The following is a 25,235-nucleotide window of genomic DNA, read 5'->3' as shown; positions in this document are numbered from 1 at the left end:
GGAGAGGTTTCTAGTGCACAATGTACAGAGCATAATCAGCACACAAGATTCAACTGGTAAAAATAAATACACACACATTCTTAATCTTCATTTGGCTGGAAGAATGGTGAAATAGAACTCCCTAAATCCAAGGGTATAACCCTTTATTGCAGCAGGACTATCAGAATCAGGCAGTAGCAGTTTACTCCTTAGGAAAATGAAGAGGATTTTTAAAGAAAGGATATCCCAGGAGAGAGAAGCACGTTTACAGGAAAGATGCGTGTTTCCCACCATCACCTGAAGAACCAGGAGCTAACAGGAACTGTCACCTGAACTTACTGCTGGAAAGCTCCAATTAAAACAAACAAAACCCAAAACAAAAAAGCCTAAGAGGAACCACCTCTAAGAAAGAATTAAATTTTATTTCTGCTTCAACAGTAAGTACATCTGAGTTATTTTCAAAGTCTTAACTCCTGATAATGTCCTCAAAACCGAAATCTCACATCATCTTTAGTTATGATCTTGGAAATCGTATGTTTAGCTTTAAAACCATGGTTTTAAGACTCAAATCTTACAGCAATGGTGCTCAGGCACCTCATAATTAGTTTCCTTAGTCACAAAATAGTGCCTACTGGCTACAGAGGCCCCAGTTTTTATGCTGATGAAAGAGGCTTTGCACTCACCCAGAAGCTAGGTTTTGATGGTTTTGCCGTCTAAGGCATCAAACATGTCTTCTAAGGCCTTCTCTACACACTGGAGAAACTCACGGGCATTGCGGCTTTGGTAGGTAGAGACGTTGCAGCCTATCCAGTTGTCCTGAACAGTGTACGCAATGCCAAAACCATCAGGGACCACAGGGGCAAAGCAGCCAATGTTCACTGCTGGGCTGCTCAGCGTGCTGGTAGACAGGATGTTGTGGTTTATCTGCCTGTACGCAGGGTCCAGGAACAGCTCCGGCATGCTGATCCCTCTGGCTGATGCCAGGTACCGCAGAGCAAACAAGTGTCGATCAAAGCCCTGGCCTGTCAGAGACAAAATGGAAAATCAGACTTCAGAACTGAAAAGGACCTCACTTAGTAACACCTCCCACCCAAGGTAGGAATATCCTTCACAGCATCCTTGAGAGGGGAAGAAGGGTTTGTCGACCTCCGCATTCACACCTCCACCTTGCTATTCTGGAGCAGTGCATTCCAGAATATTTCTTTTAAAAAAGCAGTGAACAGTTGAGCTAAAAATCAGCCTAAGATAAACCTAATTTTTAAAATTCTGAGATTGAATCAGTTTAAACAGTCATGAAAAGTACGTGGAGAGCACACAATGGAATAAAAAACTAAGGTAAAACCAAAAGCCCAAATCAAGTACAAAGGACAAGATGGAGTCAGTGGAACAAAATGGAAAGGGTATTTGACCAGGTTCTAATCTTAGCTTTCCTGCTAATTTGCTGTGTGATCCTGGGCCAGTGGTCTTAGCTTCCTACATTTAAAATAGAGAAGGCTGAGACCAGAATGCCTTGGAGGTCCCTTTCAGTTCCAGGACTTTGCCATAGGAAAGGACTGGACTATGTGATCCTTCAGGTCCTTGCTAGGTCTTGAATTTTATCGGAAAGGAGCAAAATGATGCCAATTAGGTAGGGAAGAGCTTCTGAGATGGCCTATTTACATGCAGCCAACACACTAAAACTGGGCTGAAGTAAGAGGGGCCATGGGTTTAGAAACCCTGCATTGTCAAAAATAAGGCTGAAGACCAATAAATAAGAGGAAGAGAGTACGTGACACAGCTGAAAGTGACCTTAAATGAGGATGATGCATTTAAGTCAGACTCATCGCCCCATTCCTGCTCAGGGGGAGAGAATGTTCTGTCCCTAGTGGCTAGTCTGGCTGTTAAGACTGCTAACGAAAAAATAATAATCAGTTGGCAGATGGATTAAGCCTAGAGAAGGGTGGAAATCAGAATAGTACTGAGGCATACCCCAGAGCTGAGGGCAACAAGACCAAATGGAATGCTCCCCAGCCCCGTCTCACCCATCGCTGCTTCTCTGGTCAGCTGGTTGTGGTATGTGGAGCACTTGGCCATCATTTGCTGAAGCTCTCCAGCGCTGTGCTTGGAAGGCTCCCTGACAAAGGCCTCGGAGCACCTCTTTGTGAAGACGGAGGCTGGGCGGATGGTCTCGGTGCGGCCGTGCTTGAACGCTGCAGTGCTACAGGACTCATAGGTGGCCACCGTCTGCCCATACTGCCGCAGGAAGGCCATCTGGAAGGCCAGCTGAGCCATCGAGTCAGGGCTCAGCTTCTGCTTCTTCAGGAATTCTCTGCCTCCTCTCTGAAACCGGATGTAGTCAATGGTGAGGGTTTTCACAGTGGCATCAAATTTTTCCTTAGCAGCGCTAATGCCAGTCTTTAAAGCATCACTCAGCTTGAAGTTGAGTTTTTGAACGGCCACAGAAGAGTCAGTGCTGGCCGGCTGGCTCTGGGGAGTGATGGCAGGGGCCTGAGTGCTATCTTTAAACACTTCATTAAAAAACCTGAGCACTGCAACACCATCGCCCCAGGCATGCTCAAAGTGGACGGCAGCAGTGCCATCCTTGGCTATAATGAGGTTAAAGGATTTGTCAAACCAGCGGTTTGTGCCGTCACCATGCAGCATGCTGTGGGACAAGTGAATAAAGTCCTTAATGGGGAAGTCATCTAGGCAGAGACAGAACACAGCCGAGTCCACTTTCCTTAGGGTCTCCTCGTTGCCACCACTCACCAGCTTCTGTCTGAGCTCTGCCCATATGTCCCGGTTCTCACTAGTCAGATAGGAAAGTGGAAACTCGGGGGCAGGGCTATTATCTGACAGAATGTACTTCAGATGAGCCTGGATTTCGGAGGCACTCACAATGTTCCCATCTTGATCCAGGACATCAAAGATGTAGAAATGTCCTTTTCTTAGGACCAGGAGGTGTCTGGCCTTGTCATCAGTGAAGAGTTCATCTCGATGGGGTCTGGGTAAACGAGTTGAATTGAAAAGCCGATAATACTGGGACATGTCCAGGGGATATGCATTGACCAAGTAGGCGCCATACCAAGATAGAAAGGAAGGCACAAAGCGTATGAATCTCTTGAAGGTATCAGTATCACTTTTGGCAGGGTTCAGATGGAACACTTCTGGCTCCAGAAGTTCAGCCCGAAGTGTCTTCAGAAACCGGATGGCAGAGACAGTCATGTTTGTTGCCCGGGTGAGCTGGTCATTATACTCGGACTTTGGATCAGGGTTGAATGACATAAACGGATTAAAGTTCAGGACAACAGAATCCCGAGCAGTTAAATACATATCAAACCAGGGGCCTAAAAAATAAAAATGAACAATAAAGAGTTCCTAAAGAGAGAATGTGAGAAAGAAAAAAAAAAAAATCAAGCATATTCAGAAGAAATGACATTCACTTTCAGAGGGTGGAATTTTCTGATTTTCTTTTTTTTTTTTTTTTGCTTTCCAATAATGCAAAAACATTAAATGGGATCATATAATATGTGGTCTTTTACATCTGATTTCTATCACTTATGGGCTTCCCAGTGGCTCTAGTGGTAAAGAACCCACCTGCCAATGTAGGAGACACAAGAGATGTGGGTTCAATCCCTGGGTCAGGAAGATCCACTACAGTACAAAAAAACAACCCACTCTAGTATTCCTGCCTGGAAAATTTCTTGAACGGAGGAGCCTGGTGGGCTACAGTCCACGTGGCTGCAAAGAGTCAACACGACTAAGCAGTTGAACATACACTCTATCACTTATAATGTTTTGGAGGTTCATCCACACTGTAGCATGTGTCGGTTCTTCCTTTTTATTGCTAAGTAATGTTCCAATAATATACTGTATCTTGTTTATCCATTCATCTGCAGATGGACATTTGTTCCCACATGTTGGTTACTATAATGCTAGTGCTTTTTTTGTGCGTGGAAATATGTTCTCAGTTCTCTTGGAAGATATAGCTAGGAAAGGGATTGCTGGGTCATATGGGAAGTCTTCTCTAACCTTCTGCTTTTTGACTGAGTTTTTTTAAATTTTTTTCTTTTTTTTATTGAAGTATAGTTGATTTACAATGTTGTGTTAGTTCAGGTGTAGAGCAAAGTGATTCAGTTATACATATACCTAGTCTTTTTCAGATGCTTATCCATTATAGATTTTACAAGATACTGAATATAGTTCCTTGTGCTATACAGTAGGTCCTTGCTGTTTATCTGTCTTAGATATATTGGTATCTGTTAATCCCAAACTCCTAATTTATCCCTCCCCCACCACCTTTCCCCTTTTGGCAATCATAAGTTTATTTTCATGTCTGTGAGTCTGTCTCAAACATGTTTTAGAAATAAGTTCATCTGTATATTTTAGATTCCACATGTCATAACATATGATGGTTATCTTTCTCTGACTTATTTTAGTATATTTGATGATCTCTAGGTCCATCCATGTTGCTGCAAATGCATTTTTCAAAAAATTTCATTTTTTGATAGCTGAGTAGTATTCCATTGTGTGTGTGTGTACACCCCACATGTTTTTTATCCATTCACCTACTGATGGACATTCACGCTGCTTTCATGTCTTGGCTACTGTAAATAGTGCAGTTATGAATACTGGGGAGCATGTACCTTTATGAAGTAGAGTTTTTCTCCGGATATATGCCCATATATATGCATATATGCTGGATCATATAGTAACCCTATTTTTAGTTTTTAAAGGAACCTCCATACTGTTCCCCACAGTGGCTGCACCAATTTACATTCCCATCAATAGTGTAGGAGGGCTCACTTTTCTCCACACCCTTTCCGGCATTTATTATTTGTAGATCTTTTTAATGATGACTATTTTGTTTGGTGTGAGGCAATACCTCATTTTTTTCCCTCAAATAATTAGCGATGTTGAGCATCTCTTCATGTGCCCATTGGCTATCACTATACATCTTCTTTGGTGAAATGTTTATTTAGGTCTTCTTCCCATTTTTTTGATTGGGCTGTTTGTTTTTTTATATTGAACTGTATGAGCTGTTTGTACATTCTGGAGACTCATCCCTGTTGGCTACATCATTTGCAAATATTTTCTCTCATTTCACAGGTTGTCTTTTTGTTTTGTTTATGGTTTCCTTTGCTGTGCTTTTAAAGCTTTTAAGTTTAATTAGATCCCATTCACTTATTTTTGCTTTTATTTCCATTACTCTAGGAGACAGACCTAAAAAAAACATTGCTATGGTTCATGTCAAAGAGTATTCTCCTTATGTTTTTCTCTAGTAGCTTTATTGTAACTGATCTTATACTTAGGTCTTCAATCATTTTGAGTTATTTTTGTATATGGTATTAGAGAATGTTCTAACTTCGTTCTTTTACATGTAGTTGTCCACTTTTCCCAGCACCACTTATTAAAGAGACTATCTTGTCTCCACTGTATATTCTTGCCTACTTTGTGACAGATTAATTGACCGTAGGTGTGTGGATTTATTTCTGGGCTCTCTATTCTGTTCCACTGATACATATGTCTGTTTATGTGCCAATATCATCAATCATGTGTACACCCTTTGTTCAGCCTGGCCATACTCCAAGCCCTTTGGGCTGTCTCCCCACAGCCAAACCATGTCCTACCCCCGGGTCTGCCCTCTGAAACCCAAGTTTCAGCACCCACTTGCTGCACACGCCAGCAGGCAGGTGTCTTGGGCTCAGAAGTGAGCCCAAGGCAATATGGCCTGGACCATCTGTGGGGTCTCTCTACTCTGCAGGGTGGCAAGCCAGCTCCTACACTCTCCTCTCCAGCCTCTGAAGCTCCCTATCTGTCCTGGGGGATCTCACAGTCAGTGAAGGAGGTTGCCAGGGTGAGGGCAGAGGTCATCTTTCACAGCTCCCTCCCAGGAGCGCAGGTCCTGTCCCACTTCCTCTTCTCCCTTTTCCCTTCATCCTACCCAGTTAAGTGGGGACCTTCCTTGCAGCTTTGGTTGTACGGGATCTTCTGCAAGCTTTCAGTAGATATTCTGTGAGAACTGTTCCACATGTAGAAATATTTCTGACATAACTGTGGGAGGAAGTGAATTAGTGTCCTTCTACTCCACCATCTTGAACCAGAACCCTATGTTTAATCTTTTGAGCAATTGCCAAGGTGTCTTCCAAAGTGGCTGCACCATTACCACCAGCAGTGTACAAGGGTTTCAATTTCTCCACATCCTCAGCAACATTTTTACCATTCAGTTCAGTTGCACAGTTATTTCTGACTCTTCACGACTGCAGCATGCCAGGGTTCTCTGTCTATCACCAACTCCTGGAGCTTTCTCAACGCATGTCCATTGAGTCAGTGATGCCATCCAACCATCTTGTGCTCTGTCCTCCCCTTCTCCTGCTTTCAATCTTTCCAGCATCGGGATCTTTTCCAATGAGTCAGTTCTTCACATCAGATACCCAAAGTATTAGAGTTTCAGCTTTACCATCAGTCTTTCCAATGAATATTCAGGACTGATTTCCTTTAGGATGGACTGGTTGGATCTCCTTGCAGTCCAAGAGCCTCTCAAGAGTCTTCTCCAGCGCCACAGTTCAAAAGCATCAATTCTTCAGTGCTCAGCCTTCTTTAAGGTCCAACTCTCACATCCATACATGACTACTTGGAAAACCATAGCTTTGACTGGACAGATTTTTGTTGGCAAAGTAATGTCTCTGCTTTTTAATATGCTGTCAAGCTTTTCTTCCAAGGAACAAGCATCTTTTAATTTCATGGCTGCAGTCACCATCTGCAGTAATTTTGGAGCCCAAGAAAATAAAGTCTTTCACTGTTTTCAATGTTTCTCCATCTATCTGAAGTGAAGGGATGGAACCAGATGCCATGATCTTTGTTTTTTGAATATTGAGTTTTAAGCCAGCTTCTTCACTCTCCTCTTTCACTTTCATCAAGAGTCTCTTCAGTTTCTCTTTGCTTTCTGCCATAAGGGTAGTGCCATCTGCATATCTCAGGTTATTGATATTTCTCCCGGCAATCTTGATTCCAGCTTGTGCTTCCACCAGCCCAGCGTTTCTCATGCTGTACTCTGCATATAAGTTAAATAAGTAGGGTGACAATATACAGCCTTGATGTACTCCTTTTCCTATTTGGAACCAGTCTGTTGTTCCATGCCCAGATCTAACTGTTGCTTCTTGACCTGCATGCAGATTTCTCAGGAGGCAGGTCAGGTGGTCTGGTACTCCCATCTCTTTCAGAATTATCCACAGTTTGTTGTGATCCACACAACAATTTATTTAGTGTAGTCAATAAAGCAGAAGTAGATGTTTTTCTGGAACTCTCTTGCTTTTTTGATGATCCAATGGATATTGGCAATTGGATCGCTGGTTCCTCTGCCTTTTCTAAATACAGCTTGAACATCTGGAAGTTCTTGGTTCAGGTACTGTTGAAGCCTGGCTTGGAGAATCTTGAGCATTACTTTGTTAGCAAGTGAGATGAGTGCAACTGTGCGACAGTTTGAGCATTCTTTGGCATTGCCTTTCTTTGGGATTGGAATGAAAACTGACTTTTTCCAGTCCTTTAGCCAATGATGAGTTTTCCAAATTTGCTGCCATTCTGAATGCAGCACTTTTGCAGCATTATCTTTTAGGATTTGAAATAGCTCAACTGGAACTCCATCACCTCCACTAGCTATGTTCGTAGTGATGTTTCCTCATTCCCACTTGATTTCATATTCCAGGATGTCTGGCTCTAGGTGAGTGGTCACACCATCGTGGTTATCTGGGTCATGAAGATCTTTTTTGTATAGTTCTTCTGTGTATTCTTGCCACCTCTTCTTAATATCTTCTGCTTCTGTTATGTCCATACTGTTTCTGTCCTTTTTTGTGCCCATCTTTGCATGCAGTGTTCCCTTGGTATTTCTAATTTTTTTGAAGAGATCTCCAGTCTTTCCCATTCTATTTTTTTCCTCTATTTCTTTGCATTGATCACTGAGGAAGGCTTTCTTATCTCTCCTTGCTATTCTTTGGAACTCTGCATTCAGATGATATATCTTTCCCTTTTTTCCTTTGCCTTTCACTTCTCTTCTTTTCTCAGCTATTTGTAAGGCCTCCTCAGACAACCAGTTTGCCTTTTTGCATTTCTTTTTCTTGGGGATAGTCTTGATCAGCGCCTCCTGTACAATGTCACAAACCTCCATCCACAGTTCTTCAGGCACTCTGTGTATCAGATCTAATCCCTTAAATCTATTTGTCACTTCCACTGTATAATCGTAAGGGATTTGATTTAGGTCATATCTGAATGGTCTAGTGGTTTTCCCTACTTTCTTCAATTTAAGTCTGAATTTGGCAATAAGGAGTTCATGATCTGAGCCATAGGCAGCTTTTGACCTTGTTTTTGCTGACTGTATAGAGCTTCTCCATCTTTGGTTGCAAAGAATATAATGAGTCTGATTTCGGTGTTGACCATGAGGTGATGTCCACGTGTAGAGTCATCTCTAGTGTTGTTGTTAACCTTACTATCAGTCTTATTTGATTGGAGCCATTCTAGTGGATAACCATCACTGTGGTTCTGACTTACATTTCTCTAATATTTATTCATTGCTTTTTCGTCCTCATTCTGTTTTCCTCCTTAACACTTACAGAAATAAAAAACAGTAAGTCCTCACTTGCATTCACACTGAAACAGAACAGTTTTTAATCCCACCCCTCCTGTGCTTCACCTCCTTTCAGGGACAATATCCATACTTGACTGTCTCCCTAAAATGACAGAAAGCTTTCACCATCATTCTGTGTGCTATGTACATTGCTCCCTCTTTTAGGAAATACTTGAAAGGCAATTAGAAATAACTCAGTGCATATGAGCCACTCAAACTAGCCCTCTGTATTCCTGTGGATGCTTGTAAAAATTCCAGAAGCGGTATCTTATTCAGTTCAGTTCAGTTCAGTTCAGTCGCTCACTCGTAACCGACTCTTTGTGACCCCATGAATCACAGCACGCCAGGCCTCCCTGTCCATCACCAACTCCCGGAGTTCACTCAAACTCATGTCCATCGAGTCGGTGATGCCATCCAGCCATCTCATTCTCTATTGTCCCCTTCTCCTCGCACCCCCAATCCTTCCCAGCATCAGTCTTTTCCAGTGAGTCAACTCTTCGCATGAGGTGGCCAAAGTATTGGAGTTTCAGCTTTAGCATCAGTCCTTCCAATGAACACCCAGGATTGATCTCCTTTAGAATGGACTAGTTGGATCTCCTTGCAGTCCAAGCGACTCTCAAGAGTCTTCTCCAGCACCACGGTTCAAAAGCATCAATTCTTCGGTATCTTATTAGAAAACATGTTTTCAAGGGAAGTTCCTGGTTGGATTAACAAGCATGGGTGAACTCTACAAATATAGGGTATCTTCAATGGGAAGAAGTAGTTTTTATACATAAAGCATTGGGGAAGGATTAATGGACAAAAATTTATCTATTATTCATTTGTTGATCCATTAATTCCATTTCATTCCTTGAGAATCAGTGCCATGCCAGGCCCTGGGCCTGGGGATAGAGCATGGACTTCAATTCAGAAATCTGGTAAAGGAGATAAACAGAATTAAAACAGAATGCAATTCATTAAAATGGGGGTAAGATACATTTGATGAAAGAAGACATGGATTTATGCTTTTGATCCCTTGAGTAAAAGAATTTTAGAAAGACATAAGCCAATAAGGTAAAGAGAATGAGAGAGAAGAAAAGAATATTGGAAATTGTAAAATTATACATCAGAGTCAGAGAAAGCCAACCCTAAGCTGGCAGCAGAGAAAGCCAGGAAACAATATGACTTAAACAGCAGAACCCCCAGCTGGCTCAGGATATAGTAGCCTAGGCACATCTGGTTGCAAGGCTGTTTAATTAGAACCCCACCCCCCCAGATCCCCTCCCTACTCCAGCAGAAGATTTAAGTTTTATTCACTGGAGAAAGTAAAATTGGGAGACATAAGTCACAGATGAGAACTCATGTCTTCTTTCCTTAATCCCACTCCTGCAACAGCAGCAACCAGGAATATACCTTTTGGCAGTTAACTGGAAAAGCCTTCCCTAAGAAGTCTAATAACCCAAAGACACCAACATTAGGGGCGCCCCGAGGAAGTGGTTTAGCTGATCACATTACAGTGAAGCTGTGACTGACAAGCCCACTCTCATTTATAGAAATTCCCACAACTTTTAATATCTCATTCAGGTCTAAGACAACAGAGAAGGATCATGAAACATCTGAAGAAAGAAAAGAGGATAAAACAAACAGGAAAAAAAGCAAACTGGAGAAAGACCACTAAGGAAGATGAGAAATTTTTTAAAAATCCCCAGATAAATCATTAGGCACATAGAAAGCAAAACAAAAGAAGGTATAATTATTAACTATAGAGAAAACAAAGTTAGTGTGGAAAAGGAAAAATAATTCCAATGTACTATACAACTCAGCTGACAACAATGTTTACATGATTATAACAGTATAAACACCAGGCAGCTTCCCTGGTGGCACAGTCGGTAAAGAATCTGCCTAAATTGTAGGAGACCTGCATTCGATCCCTGGGTTGGGAAGACCCCCTGAAGAAGGGAACACCCACTCCAGTATCCTCGTCTGAAGAATCCCACGACAGAGGAGCCTGGTGCGCTACAGTCTATGGGATCACAAAGAGTTGGACACGACAGAGCGACTAAGCCCACCATAGCTTACGGTGACAATAAGGGGTAGAAATGTGGTGAGGATACAGGAGACCGATAAATCCTAATCTTTTACAGTAAGCCATCAAAAGATAACGCCTAAAACTAAAAAAGATGCATTGATATGAGCAAGTAATTTAGAGAATGGGGCAAAATGAGAAGTGAGAAATTAAGTCAAGGTCAGGAAACTGTTGCTTCTCACAACAAGCATGAAAAACTATTTGATTCTTTAAATGATATGCATGTATAACCCTACTACAAACATAAACTGAGTTAAAAGAAGTTCAGTGGGAACAGAAGTGGAAGCAATCAACTCTGAATGGGAAGGGCTGAAAGGTTTCATAGAAAACTCATCCTACCAGATCTGGTCTTTTCTGCTTTTTTCAAATTGAGATGTAATTGACATATAACATTATATTAGCTTCAAGTGTACAACATAATGATTTAATATTTGTATATATGTAAAATGCTCAGCACATCCATCACCATACACACTTATAAAAAATTTTTTATTAGAAGTTTTAAGATCCATACTCACAGCAACTTTCAAATACACAATACAGTATTAACTATAGTCACCAAGTTGTATACTGCACTCCCAGGACTTACTTATTTTATAACTGAAGTCTACCTTTTGATCCTCTTCACCATTTTGCCAGCCCCTACTCCCAACCTCTGACAACCATCTTAACTGGGTCTTAGAGGAAGAATTGGCCAGGTAAAAAAAGGTGGTGGGAACAACATGGATTATGGCCCAGAATGAAAAGACTAAGGGGTCGAGGGAAGAAGATACTCAGCTTTGCTGAAGCATGGGTGTGTCAGGGAAGATGGTGAAATGAGGCTGGAGTGGGCAGCTGGGCCAGACAACGAAGGACCGATAATGATACATACAGGACACATGACTAAACCCTGGATCCTTTTCAGACAGAACCAATGATTAGGTTCTGTCCTGATCCTATCTACAGAGCAGGTAAGCCACTGCTCTTGACCACAGACTCCAGACAACACCTCCGTGGAGGAAGAACTCACTCAGCCTCAATGTTCACCTCAGGAAGAGAGGACGAGACAACACTTCACAAACGTTTTTGGTCTCACCAAAAACTCCTATGAGACCAAAACGGGAGAGAAGATGCCCTGCTTTCCATTATGGAAGGCTCTGGAAATATCACGTTCACAGCCCTGCCTACCCACCTGAAATGTAGCTTGTATGTTTATTCTGCTTGTCCTGAGCGACCAGCTGCTCATGTAGTTCTTTTCCAATTCCAGTTTCAAAACTCTTACACAACTGTTCTGTTTTCCTGAAATGTTCAAGAAAAGACATAATCAAACCATGACAGGGAATAGGTGGTTTTTAGATTCATGGCCACAAATGCCTCACAGAACTTTGGGTTCCCTAGCATATCCCTAGAATCTGGGACTGAGATCAGAAAGTACCTCTGGTCAGAAGCAGAGAATCAATCCAAGCAGATAAATCTACAATATTTTCTTAAAAATGACAGATCAGAAAGATGAATTCACATCTCGTAAAACAATGTGTAATCTAGGAGGCAGCTTGACACGGAGAAAATTACTCCAAAAGCTTTGGAGTCAAGAAGAGCTAAGTTTGAATTCTAGCTCTGTTATTTTCAAATTGTATGACCTTGGACAAGTTACTCAATCTTTCTCAGTCTCAGTTTCTTTAGATGCTAACCCAGAAATACACCACCTTACATGATTTTTAAAATATTTATAAAGCTAAGGATTTAGGATAATTTTAAAAATAATACTTAATAATGGGTAGCTATTAAATCATTACCATGTCAAGAGAAGCTTCAAGTGACTAATATGGAATATTTAAAAGCAGTGGAGTAGCTTCCCTGGTGGCTCAGTGATAAAAGAATCTGCCTGCCAATGCAGGAGATGTGGGTTCAATTCCTGGGTGGGGAAGACCCCCTAGAGAAGGAAAGGGCAACCCACTTCAGTATTCCTGCCTGAAAAATCCCATAGACAGAGGAGCCTGGCAGGCTACAGTCCATGGGGTCGCAAAAGTGATGGACATGACTTAATGACTAAACAACAACAAAAAGACAGTGGACAGTTCATCTGTTTTTTTCCATCACTGTCCATTGAAGGACTCTATGTGATTCTAATGACAAGGCCAGTGTTCTGCACAACAAATTCCCATTGTGGAAACAAAGTACTACAATAGGACATAACAGCCTGATGGAATCCATTTTTTTTTTGACAATATCCAATATTATTTTCCACTTCTAGGCTGAATTAGTTTCCCACGACTACCAAGACAAAGTGCCACAGACCAGATGGCTTAAGACAACAGAAATGTATTCTCTCATAATTCTGGAGGCTAGAAGTACAGAATCAAGGTGCTGGCAAGACCATATTCTCTCTGAAGAGTCTCGGGGAGAATCTGTTCAGGCCTTTCTCTCTCTGCTTGTGGTATTATCAGGTATCCTTGGCATTCCTTAGCCTGTTACTACACTCCAACCTGCCTCTGTCTTTACATGGCTGTCTCTTTATCCCTTCTAAGGACTGGAATAAGGACTGCTGCTGCTGCTGCTAAGTGGCCTCAGTCGTGTCCGACTCTGTGCGACTCCACAGACGGCAGCCCACCAGGCTCCACCGTCCCTGGGATTCTCCAGGCAAGAAGCCTTCTCTATTAATAGTATGACCTCATCTTAATGGACATGAGTTTGAGCAAGCAGTTGGTGATGGACAGGGAAGCCTGGCGTGCTGCAGTCCACAGGGTCACAAAGAATCAGACACGACTGAGTGACTGAACTGAACTGCTCTTAACTAATTACACATACAACTACCCTCTTTCCAATAAGGTCACACACTGAGGTTTTTGAGAAGGGAGTGAATTTAGGGGACATACTATCCAACCCAGTATATAAGCTCACCAAGCAATCTTCTGGTCTGCCACTTGCTCTCCTCAATGAAGCTCCCTACCAAGAGACCATGCCCTCTGCAAATGACCAGTGCCAGCTAGCTAACGAGGTAAAATCTGCCAGGGCAGTACAAATTTGGCATTCTAGTGTCTAAACCATTGCCTATTCAGTCAAGTTAAAGAGTCTCACCTTAGGGTCTGGTCAGCCCTTCATGAGTGAAAATCTATTTCCTGAACTTGCAAATGTAAAGACTAGGTCTCAGGTGCCTGAGGACCCAGTCAAATCATAGACACTCCCTGAAAATTGATCCGCCACCACTTGTCAGCTTCTCCTGAACAACCCAACCATGGTCATTTGGGTTTCTCAGCATTTACCTGAACTGGCTGTCATCCAACAGAGGCTTCTGTGCACTGAGGTATCTCCTAATGGTGTCTTCAAGTTTGGGAATAGGCAGCCTGGGGAGAAAACAAGGTCAGTGTAATGGTGACAAAATGTGGAAGAGGTTAGTTAGCTTGCCAACCCAAACTCATAAATAATTACTGGATAATTAAATTCTTTCAAAAAAAAAAAAACCCCACAAAAAAACAAAACAATAGGAAGCCTAAGCCACTGACAAATAAGAATAGATGAATTTAAGTATCAACAGTACTCCTTTTATTTTCTAGGTAGAAGAATAACCTTTTATTGTATTAATGATGATTTTCATAAGCTAAATTAGTAAATATACTAACAAATTCAAAATGGAGAAGCAGAAACAGCCAAAATATTCCTGATTCCTGTCACAATTATAATACCTATGTTAACCCTGCACTGGCATGGATTTTAATTCTACCCTTACTTTGAACAACAGTCTTTTTCTCTCCTAAGATGAAAAAAAGTTCTATTTTTAAATTTATTGGTGTATTTTTGACAGAGAATCATACAAAAGAGAAACACAGGTCTGTCCATGGGCCAGCCAACCAAGGGATGGACTGTCAAGTCACGCCCAGCTCACCAGGAGTCCTGTGAGGAATGGATATTCTTGGGTATTATGCTTAGTGAAATATGTCAGACAGAGAAAGACAAATACTGTATGATATCATTTATATGTGAAATTTAAAAATAAAACTAGTGAACATAACAAGAAACACAGATACAGAAAACAAATTAATGGTTACTAGTGGGGAGAAGCGGAGAAGGAAATGGCAACCCACTCCAGTGTTCTTGCCTGGAGAATCCCAGGGAAGGCGGGGCCTGGTGGGCTTCCGTCTATGGGGTCACACAGAGTCGGACACGACTGAAGTGACTTAGCAGCAGCAGCAGCAGCAGTGGGGAGAAGGAAGCAGTGAAGGGCAAAACAGGGGTTAGGGGGTTAAGAGGTACAAACTGCTATGTACAAAATAAGGTACAGGGATGTATCGTATGGCACATCGAATACAGCCACCATTCTATATTAACTGTAAATGGAGTACAATCTTTAAAAGTTATCAGTCCCTATGTTGTACACCTGAAACTTATATAATACTGTAAATCTACTATATCTCAATTTTTTAAGTGTCAATTTTATGGCATGTGAATTATATCTCAATAAAGCTGTTAGAAATTTTCCTAAACAAGTTATGTTCATCTCTGGTGATCAATTTTTTCCCTCAGTAAGATGAAGGAACTGAAAGAGACTTTTCCTAAGGCTCCTTTACAATTCTGTGACCACAACCTCAGGAATCCTGTTGATTCCTCCTGTGGCAAGGCAGCAGAACTGCACAATGGTGAAGAGGGCAGACGCTGGCATCACCATTCACAGCTGTGTGGCTCTGGTCATGCTGCTGCTCTGTACGTAACTTTCCTCGTACATAAAATGGAGATGATACTAGTATGTACTTTCCAGTGTTGTGTGCAGATTCGATGAGGCAACACATGTCACAGACTCAGAACAGTGCCTGGCACACAGTAAGCGCTCGACTGTTGTTCAGTTGCTCAGTCGTGTCCCACTCTTTGCGACTCCACGGACTGCAGTACACCAGGCTTCCCTGTCCTTCACCATCTCCCGCAGCTTGCTCAAACTCATGTCCATTGAGTCAGTGATGCCATCCAACCATCTCATCCTCTGTCATCCCCTTCTCCTCCTGTATCTTTCCCAGTATCAGGGTCTTTTCTAATGAGTCGGCTCTTCCCATCAGGTGGCCAAAGTATCGGAACTTCAGCCTCAGCATCTGTCCCTCCAACGAATATTCAGGATTGATTCTCTTTAGGATTGACTGCTTTGATCTCCTTGCTGTGGAAGGGACTCTCAAGAGTCTTCTCCAACACCACAGTTCGAAGTCATCAGTTCTTTGGTATACAGTCTTTATGGTCCAGCCTTTATGGTCCAACTCTCACATCCATACATGACTACTAGAAAAACCACAGCTTTGACAATACAGACCTCTGTTGGCAAAGTAATGTCTCTGCTTTTTAATACACCGTCTAGGTTTGTCATTGCTTTTCTTCTGATAAATACATTTTTTTTACTTACTCGGTCATCAAGTCCTATAGATTCAAACTCTGCTCATGTTCCTAGGGAACTAGCTCATCATCTCTCCCTCAGTGCCTGGAATGGGGTTTCACCATATTGATGTTTTGCCTGCCCTAAACTTTCTCACTTCTGTTAGTAACAGCACCCTTTCTACTTAAGTCCCTGCAGTTCAGGTAGAGCTGACTCCATGCCCAGCTCCCAGGGGTGGGCTTAAAGCTTACTGTTTCAGACTCAATGAGACCTAGCAAGAACCTAAAGACTTAACTATAGGAGTTTTGGGTTTTTTTTTTAACTGTTAGGATGAGGAAGGGAATCTCTAACATCTGAGTTACTAAGAAATGAGTGCGAAAGCTATGCCTTAGGTGATGGCTACCATTATGGCACCATGAGCAGAGAGCCTACCTGAGAATGGAGTCACACAAATGAAGAGTTGAACAGGAAGGCAAATCAGGGTCTTGATGACATCATTTGGACCCCTTAACCCAACCTGGATTTTTCAGGTCTGTGGGTTCACACATTCCTTTTGGCTAAAACCAGTTTAATTGGGGTTTCTATAACTTGCTACCACAACTGCTCTTACTGTGGCCTTTTCAGTATGTGCACAACCCTTCCTCCACAGTTCCTCAGGGAACACCAAAACTGGTTTCCAAGGCACAGCTGTAGTTCCTTGAGCTCCTTGAGAGGTTATTCACCAGGTGCCTTGAAAAGAGCTATAGAGCCAAAGCCTTGAGAGAGGCCTGGCAGGTTCATTTTAACCATATGGGCTCTCTTTCCCCACCCTCTATCAAAGAACTCCATCCCTATCTAAACACCATTTGCTATAATAAAGATGGAAGAAAAGTTAGCACCAACCGGATTTATCTCCTAAGTGATTCTGATATCAATATCTGAGAGGGCTCCAAGCAGTAGGTGTTTTATTATTCTCCCTGCAAGAACACAGGTATAAAGTCTTTTGTATCTTTACACAATCTAGTTATTATTCTGGTAAAATCATTCTGGTTGTCAAGACAATTTATCTGCAGAACATGCCTTTGGGGCTCAGACCATTACTGTTTCTATCTGTTATCCTCCACGCCTTGGAAACTTGGGCCTCACCTGCCTCCCATGTGAATTCTACAGAACACGCCCATTATGTCTTGAACACCAGCTATCATATAAAGTGATTAGGGGTTAAAAGAAATCACAAGATAATTGACAATGACTGTGGGTCAACTACAGGCCTAAAATAGTGGCCCATTACCATTTTTTAAGACACAGTGCCACAACCCCCAACCCAGCCAACACAGACACACACACACCAGCCCAACTCTAGTAACTTAGGGCCCAAGTGATGATTCTTTACTTTGAGCTGGGCCTCCCATCAACTTCTCAAAATTTCTGAACACATCATCCATTTTCAGACTTGTTTCGTAGCACATGCTGTTCTATCCTTCCCTCACTCCTCTCATGTGATGATCTTCAAATTCCAACTCAAATATCACCTCCTCTATGAAGCTTCCTTTCTCTGCCAGGCACTAAGTCACTCCCACCACCACACTCATACAATGCAATATGCAACAAATATTTAAGGCAGTGATAGTACCTGAGAATATCTACTGAGTACTTACTATATGCCTGGCTTTGTGCTAAGTGTTTTACATTAGGGTATTTAACAACCCTGAGAGGGAGGTAATATTAACACCCCATTTTTAGGTTACATGATTTCCTCACAGCCATGAAGCTAGTAAGTAGAGCTGGATTAAAAATCAAATCTGATTCCTATCTCATGACCGTAACCACCATGAGATGCTGCTTCCCACTGATCCATTATACCATAACTGTATCTGCTTCCCTGTCAAATCTCCCCCACTATACAGTAAGCTCCTCACCATGACTGACTGGTCTCCAAATTCATGTCAATCAATGCTTATCAAGTTAATAATGTAAATGTGTAGGTCAGGCTGATCCACCCTTTATCTTCTCCAGACTTGCAGTTTTATATTCTGAGATTAATTGGTCAGTGCATAAAACATAACCCTGAAAAAAAAACACTTAACGGAATTGCACACTTTAGTTCAGTTCAGTTGCTCAGTCGTGTCCGACTCTTTGCGACCCCAGGAATCACAGCACGCCAGGCCTCCCTGTCCATCACCAACTCCCAGAGTTCACTCAAACACACCTCCATTGAGTCGGTGATGCCATCCAGCCATCTCATTCTCTGTTATCCCCTTCTCCTCCTGCCCCCAATCCCTCCCAGCATCAGAGTCTTTTCCAGTGAGTCAACTCTTCGCATGAGGTGGCCAAAGTTTTGGAGTTTCAGCTTTAGCTACTAGACATGGAACAACGGACTGGTTCCAAATAGGAAAAGGAGTACGTGAAGGTTGTATATTGTCACCCTGCTTATTTAACTTATATGCAGAGTACATCATGAGGAACGCTGGGTTGGAAGAAGCACAGGCTGGAATCAAGATTGCCGGGAGAAATATCAATAACCTCAGATATGCAGATGATACCACCCTTATGACAGAAAGTGAAGAGGAACTCAAAAGCCTCTTGACAAAAGTGAAAGAGGAGAGTGAAAAAGTTGGCTTGAAGCTCAACATTCAGAAAACCAAGATCATGGCATCTGGTCCCATCACTTCATGGGAAATAGATGGGGAAACAGTGGAAACAGTGACAGACTTTATTTTGGGGGGCTCCAAAATCACTGTGGATGCTGATTGCAGCCATGAAATTAAAAGACGCTTACTCTTTGGAAGGAAGGTTATGACCAACCTAGATAGCATATTAAAAAGCAGACATTACTTTGCCAACCAAAGTCTGTCTAGTCAAGGCTATGGTTTTTCCAGTGGTCATGTATGGATGTGAGAGTTGGACTGTAAAGAAAGCTGATCGCCAAAGAATTGATGCTTTTGAACTGTGGTGTTGGAGAAGACTAAAAATAGTTAAAATGGTAAATTTTATGTTTTGTATATTTGACCACATTAAAAAAGAATAAAGAAAAAAATATAATAGCTGGAAACCAAGCAAATGATACTGTAAGGCTTCCTAGAAGAAAGCAAGTCCAAAGTCACTTGATTAAAAGGCAGTGATATGACAGAAAAAGGATGAGGGAAGAAGGGAGGTCCAGTTGGACCACCTAACACTGATACTAAGAGGTGAGTCCTTCTCTTGCCAACAAACAAGAGAAGATGCCAATTATTTTGGCATTTTACCTCACTCTACCCTCACGACAGCCCTATGAACTGTGCATTCTGATACTACTTTGCAGGTAAGAACTAGGGCCCAAAGAAGTTAACAGAACTGCCTGAAGTTATAAAGAGTGTCAGATCTGGAATCTAAAACTAAGTTCTATCAGACTTCAAGCCTGGGCTTTTCATTAATTGTGACATCTAAATCAGTGTAAAGATAATACAATTTACCTCTCCAGAATCTCAGAGATAAAGAATCTCATCTAACTCTCAACATACAGGTGACGAAGCGGAGGCCTGAGGGAGTCACTGTTTACAGAGTTATACACAGGTGATGGGTGCTACTATTTGTAGCTCCAGGATATTTGCTCTGCGGAGTGAAAGAAATGATCTTCATATTCCTTGACTTTAATATTCTTCTCAGCTTTCCAATTCTACAGTGGAGAAAATCCCTCTGATCTTAAACCTGGGTGGGGCCCAAGCCTATCTAAAAGTTAAAGGCCAACTGCTGCTGGGCTTGGCAAGCGAAGACAGACTCTGTCATCCCTCACCTTTCCCCTACATACAGGCTCAGCTCAGACACAGGAGCTCAAGGCTTATCTCACAGGAACAGGGACTTTTTCTTTCTATTTGCAGACCTCCTAACAAATTTAAACAGTGGGGTTGTTACTAGACAATCTCATTTTAGTCTGTTTTAGAAGTTTGCACACTGTAACTTCAAAAGAATCACCTCAGATGATATTCCTGAGAAGGGGGGGTGGGCAGTTAAGGGTTAAGGGGCTCCTGCTGCTGCTGCTGCTAAGTCATTTCAGTCGTGTCCAACTCTGTGCAACCCCATAGACGGCAACCCACCAGGCTCACCCATCCTTGGGATTCTCCAGGCAAGAACACTGGAGTGGGTTGCCATTTCCTTCTCCATAAGGGGATCCTAGTTGTACAGAAAAAGAGCAATCTAGTAGTTGTGGGGGAGAAGGCAATGGCAAGCCACTCCAATACTCTTGCCTACAAAACCCCATGGATGGAGGAGCCTGGTAGGCTGCAGTCCGTGGGGTCGCTAAGGGTCGGACACGACTGAGCGACTTCACTTTTCACTTTCACACATTGGGGAAGGAAATGGCAACCCACTCCAGTGTTCTTGCCTGGAGAATCCCAGGGACAGCGGAGCCTGGTTGGCTGCCGTCTATGGGGTCACACAGAGTCGGACACGACTGAAGTGACTTAGCAGCAGCAGCAGTAGTTGTGGGGGATGTCTGTGACAATCTTGATTCTATTTACAATGAGAGTTGGTCTCTAACCCCTGGACTGCGAGATCCCTGACGGGCAGCTTGGTAAGAAAGGAATTAAGGTTTTTCAAAGGTTTTTGAAAGAAATTTGGAACTTTGCACTAGGAACTAACTGGTAAGCAGGCAGAGAAGTTAAAGTTTGATTGTAGAGGGTGAAGGAATTTGGGGAAATTGCTAATACTGGAGGAGACCTGGCAGCTTAATTTAAGGCTGGGAGTTCAAAGACTGGGAAAACTGGAAGCTGAATTAAAGAAAATACTGGGTGAGGGAAGGAGAGAGGAAGATGTATTGGGGCTGTTTCACTGGGGAAGTAGATTCTGAAAGAAGTGTTAAGAAGGTGGGGGGAGTAGCTATGGTGAAGAGACATAGAATTCAGGTGGGCTATGGATCTAATACACTTCAGAATTCTTGCCTTGAGAAGCCCATGAACAATATGAAAAGGCAAAAAAGACGGGACACTGAAAGATGAACTCCCCAGGTCGGTAGGTGCCCAATATGCTACCAGAGATCAGTGGAGAAATAACTCCAGAAAGAATAAAGAGACGGAGCCAAAGCAAAAACAACACCCAGTTGTGGATGTGACTGGTGATGGAAGTAAAGCCTGATGCTGTAAAGAACAATATTGCATAGGAACCTGGAATGTTAGGTCCATGAATCAAGGCAAATTGGAAGTGGTCTAACAGGAGATGGCAAGAATGAACATCGACATTTTAGGGATCAGAGAACTAAAATGGACTGTAATGGGTAAATTTAACTCAGATGACCATTATATCTACTACTATGGGCAAGAATCCCTTAGAAGAAATGGAGTACCCATAACAGTCAACAAAAGAGTCCAAAATGCAGTACTTGGATGCAATCTCAAAAAAGACAGAATGATCTCTGTTCATTTCCAGGGCAGATCATTCAATATTACAGTAATCCAAGTCTATGCCCTGACCAGAAATGCTGAAGAAGTCAAAGCTGAACAGTTCTATGAAGACCTACAAGATCTTCTAGAACTAACACTCAAAAAAGATGTCCTTTTCATTACAGAGGCCTGGAATGCAAAAGTAGGAAGTCAACAGCTACCTGGAGTAACAGGCAAATCTGGTCTTGGAGTACAGAATGAAGCAGGGCAAAGGCTAATAGAGTTTTGCCAAGAGAACGCACTGGTCATAGCAAACACCCTCTTCCAACAACACAAGAGAAGACTCAACACATGGACATCACCAGATGGTCAATACTGAAATCAGATTGATTATATTCTTTGCAGCCAAAGATGGAGAAGCTCTGTACAGTCAGCAAAAACAAGGTTAAGATCTGACTGTGGCTCAGATCATGAACTCCTTATTGTAAAATTCATACTTAAACTGAAGAAAGTAGGAAAAACCACTAGACCATTCAGATATGACCTAAATCAAATCCCTTATGATTATACAGTAGACGTGACAAATAGATTCAAGGGATTAGATCTGATAGACAGAGTGCCTGAAGAATTATGGACAGAGGTTCGTGACACTGTACAGGTGGCAGTGATCAAGACCATCCCCAAGAAAAAGAAAGGCAAAAAGGCAAAACGGTTGTCTGAGGAGGCCTTACAAATAGCTGTGAAAAGAAGAGAAGCAAAAGGCAAAGAAGAAAAGGAAAGATATACCCATTTTAATGCAGAGTTTCAAAGAATAGCAAGGAGAGTTAAGAAAGCCTTCCTCAGTGATCAATGCAAGGAAATAGAGGAAAACAATAGAATGGAAAATATTAGAGATCTCTTCAAGAAAATCAGAGATACCAAGGGAACATTTCATGGAAAGATGGGCTCAGTAAAGGACAGAAATGGTATGGACCTAACAGAAGCAGAGATATTAAGAAGTGGCAAGAATACACAGAAGAACTATACAAAAAAGATCTTCATGACCCAGATAACCATGATGGTGTGATCACTCACCTAAAACCAGACATCCTGGAATGCGAAGTCAAGTGGGCCTTAGGAAGCATCACTACGAACAAAGCTTATGGAGATGATGGAATTCCAGTTGAGTTATTTCAAATCCTAAGACGATGCTATGAAAGTCCTGTACTCAATATACCAGCAAATTTGGAAAACTCAGCAGTGGCCACAAGACTGGAAAAGGTCAGTTTTCATTCCAATCCCAAAGAAAGGCAATGCCAAAGGATGCTCAAACTACTCCACAATTGCACTCATCTCACACGCTAGCAAAGTAATGCTCAAAATTCTCCAAGCCAGGCTTCAACAGTACGTGAACCGTGAAATTCCAGATGTTCAAGCTCGTTTTAGAAAAGGCAGAGGAACCAGAGATCAAATTGCCAACATCTGCTGGATCATCGAAAAAGCAAGAGAGTGTCAAAAAACATCTACTTCTGCTCTATTGACTATGCCAAAGCCTTTGACTGTGGACCACAACAAACTGTGGAAAATTCTTAAAGAGATGGGAATACCAGACCACCTGACCTGCCTCCTGAGAAATCTGTAGGCAGGTCAAGAAGCAATAGTTAGAACTGGACATGGAACAACAGACTGGTGCCAAATTGGGAAAGCAGTACATCAAAGCTGTGTATTGTCACTCTGCTTATTTAACTTCTATGCAGAGTACATCATGAGAAATGCTGGACTGGATGAAGTACAAGCTGGAATCAAGATTGCCAGGAGAAATATCAATAACCTCAGATATGCAGATGACACCACCCTATGGCAGAAAGTGAAGAGTAATTAAAGAGCCTCTTGATGAGGGTGAAAGAGGAGAGTGAAAAAGTTGGCTTAAAACTCAACATTGAGAAAACTAAGATCATGGCATCTGGTCCTATCACTTCATGGCAACTAGATGGGGAAACAGTGGAAACAGTGATAGACTTTATTTTCGGGGGTTCCAAAATCACTGTAGATCATTACTGTAGCCATGAAATTAAAAGATGCTTGCTCCTTAGAAGAAAAGTTATGACCAACCTAGACAGCACATTAAAAAGCAAGAGACATTACTTTGCCGACAAAGGTCCATCTAGTCAAAGCTGTGGTTTTCCCAGTAGTCATGTATGGATGTGAGAGTTGGACTATAAAGAAAGCTGAGTGCTGAAGAATTGAAGTTTTTTAACTGTGGTGTTGGAGAAGACTTTTCAGAGTCCCTTGGACAGCAAAGAGATCCAACCAGTCCATCCTAAAGGAAATCAGTCCTGAATATTCATTGGAAGGCCTGATGCTGAAGCTGAAGCTCCAATACTTTGGCCACCTGATGCGAAGAACTGACTCATTGCAAAAGACCCTGAAGCTGGGAAAGATGGAAGGTGGGAGAAGAAGGGGACGACAGAGGATGAAATGGTTTGGATGGCATCACTGACTCAAAGGACATGAGTTTGAATAAGTTTTGGGAGTTGGTGATGGACAGGGAAGCCTGGTGTTCTGCAGTCCATGGAGTCGCAAATAGTCGGACATGACTGAGCAACTGAACTGAACAGGATCTAATGTGAATAAAGTAAGATTTGAGAAGGAGTACTGAAGATGCTGTCTAGAATTCTGTGAGGGTGGGCTGAAGTTGCAGAGAGCAGTGTGGGTTAGGGAGGATATTTCAGGGGGAGGAAAGTGGGGGAATGTTGAGGAAGGTTTGGTAGGGGTTAAGGGTTTCCAGGTAAAGACTGGACTTAGAATGCTGAGGACTTGGAGGGTAAGGTAAATATCTGAGTCAGCTTGGGGGACTGACGGGTGTTAAAACAGAAGAGGACTGGAGACGTGGGGAGTGGTGCTGAGGGTTCTGGCAGCAGCTGTGAAAAAGGTGGTGGTGGGAAAAGTTGAAGGAGAGTAACTATCAGTATTATGTATCAGGAACTGACCCATCCCTATTCTGGGCAGGAATTCAGGGAACACCTTAGCTGGAAGCATAAGAGTGATGTTGGACACATGCAGGTTGTACATTTTTTTCAGAGAGAAATATGAGGGACGATTAGATATCTGATTGGAAGTTTAGTTTTTGGAGGAGTCTGAGAAGAGTTCAAGAGAGAAAATCGAAGAGAACTATGATGGTGGTGGTGTGTCTGTGTTGGCGGGGGGCGGGGGGGGTTGGATTCTGGAAGAGAACTTGAGAGTTCTGAATTTCCAGTGCCAGGGGATTTTCAGACTGGAGAATGCGGCAGCGTCCCAGGTAAAGCTTTGGGGGTGCAAGAGGGTTCAGCAGAAGAGACAAGAGTGACTGGAGAAAGGCTGGAGCCGAACCCTCGGCTGGCTGTGGGCGACGGGGACCTGGAAGCCGGGCTCACCTGGGCAGGCTGTCCTGGTAGTGCATAGTGGGCACGATGCTGCGCTGCAGGTACTGGCTGGGCTCGAAGCCGGTGCTCAGGAGCCGACATAGGGCTCCCGGGCCAACAGCACGACCCCGGGACCAGGAGCGCAGCAGCAGGCGGGCCACCATCGTCCCAGGAGGCGGCAGCAGCTAGAACGCGGAGAATAGGGAGTTCTGCTGTACGGAGATCAGGCCGCGGCCCTCAGTGCCCGGCGACGACCGGTCAGGTACTACAGTACACTTTGTGCCCTTCCGCGGGGCCACTTCCGGCTCCCCGGCCCCGCCCACGGAAGGCCCCGCCCACAGACGGGCCGCCCACAGGCCCTACGAGGGTCCCGCCCACCGCAGAGTGGGCGGGGCCCCGGCCTCCTCGCTCCGTTTACTGATCTCTACTCTTGCCTGGAAAAGCCCATGGATGGAGGAGCCTGGTAGGCTGCAGTCCATGGGGTCGCTAAGGGTCGGACACGACTGAGCGACTTCACTTTCACTTTTCACTTTCACACATTGGAGAGGGA

General features: G+C 42.9%; 1 protein-coding gene across 1 annotated transcript; it reads right to left on the bottom strand.

Annotated features, from left to right (window-relative positions):
* Positions 1 to 382: 382 nt before the first annotated feature.
* On the bottom strand, positions 383 to 24,991 carry CPT2 (carnitine palmitoyltransferase 2). The gene is made up of 5 exons (XM_055401330.2): positions 24,698 to 24,991; positions 13,886 to 13,966; positions 11,815 to 11,921; positions 2,001 to 3,305; positions 383 to 1,001 (listed from the first exon to the last, which is right to left on the bottom strand). The coding sequence occupies exons 1-5, from the start codon at positions 24,847 to 24,849 to the stop codon at positions 670 to 672; spliced, it is 1,977 nt and encodes a 658-aa protein (XP_055257305.2). The 5' UTR covers positions 24,850 to 24,991; the 3' UTR covers positions 383 to 669.
* Positions 24,992 to 25,235: the final 244 nt, after the last annotated feature.

Source organism: Moschus berezovskii, chromosome 4 (genome assembly GCF_049115385.1).
Source record: "Moschus berezovskii isolate FMDL1 chromosome 4, NW_MosBer_1.0, whole genome shotgun sequence".
Taxonomy (NCBI): domain Eukaryota; kingdom Metazoa; phylum Chordata; class Mammalia; order Artiodactyla; family Moschidae; genus Moschus; species Moschus berezovskii.
The sequence above is the reverse complement of the archived record's forward strand: the minus strand, read 5'-3'. Positions and strand labels throughout refer to the sequence as shown.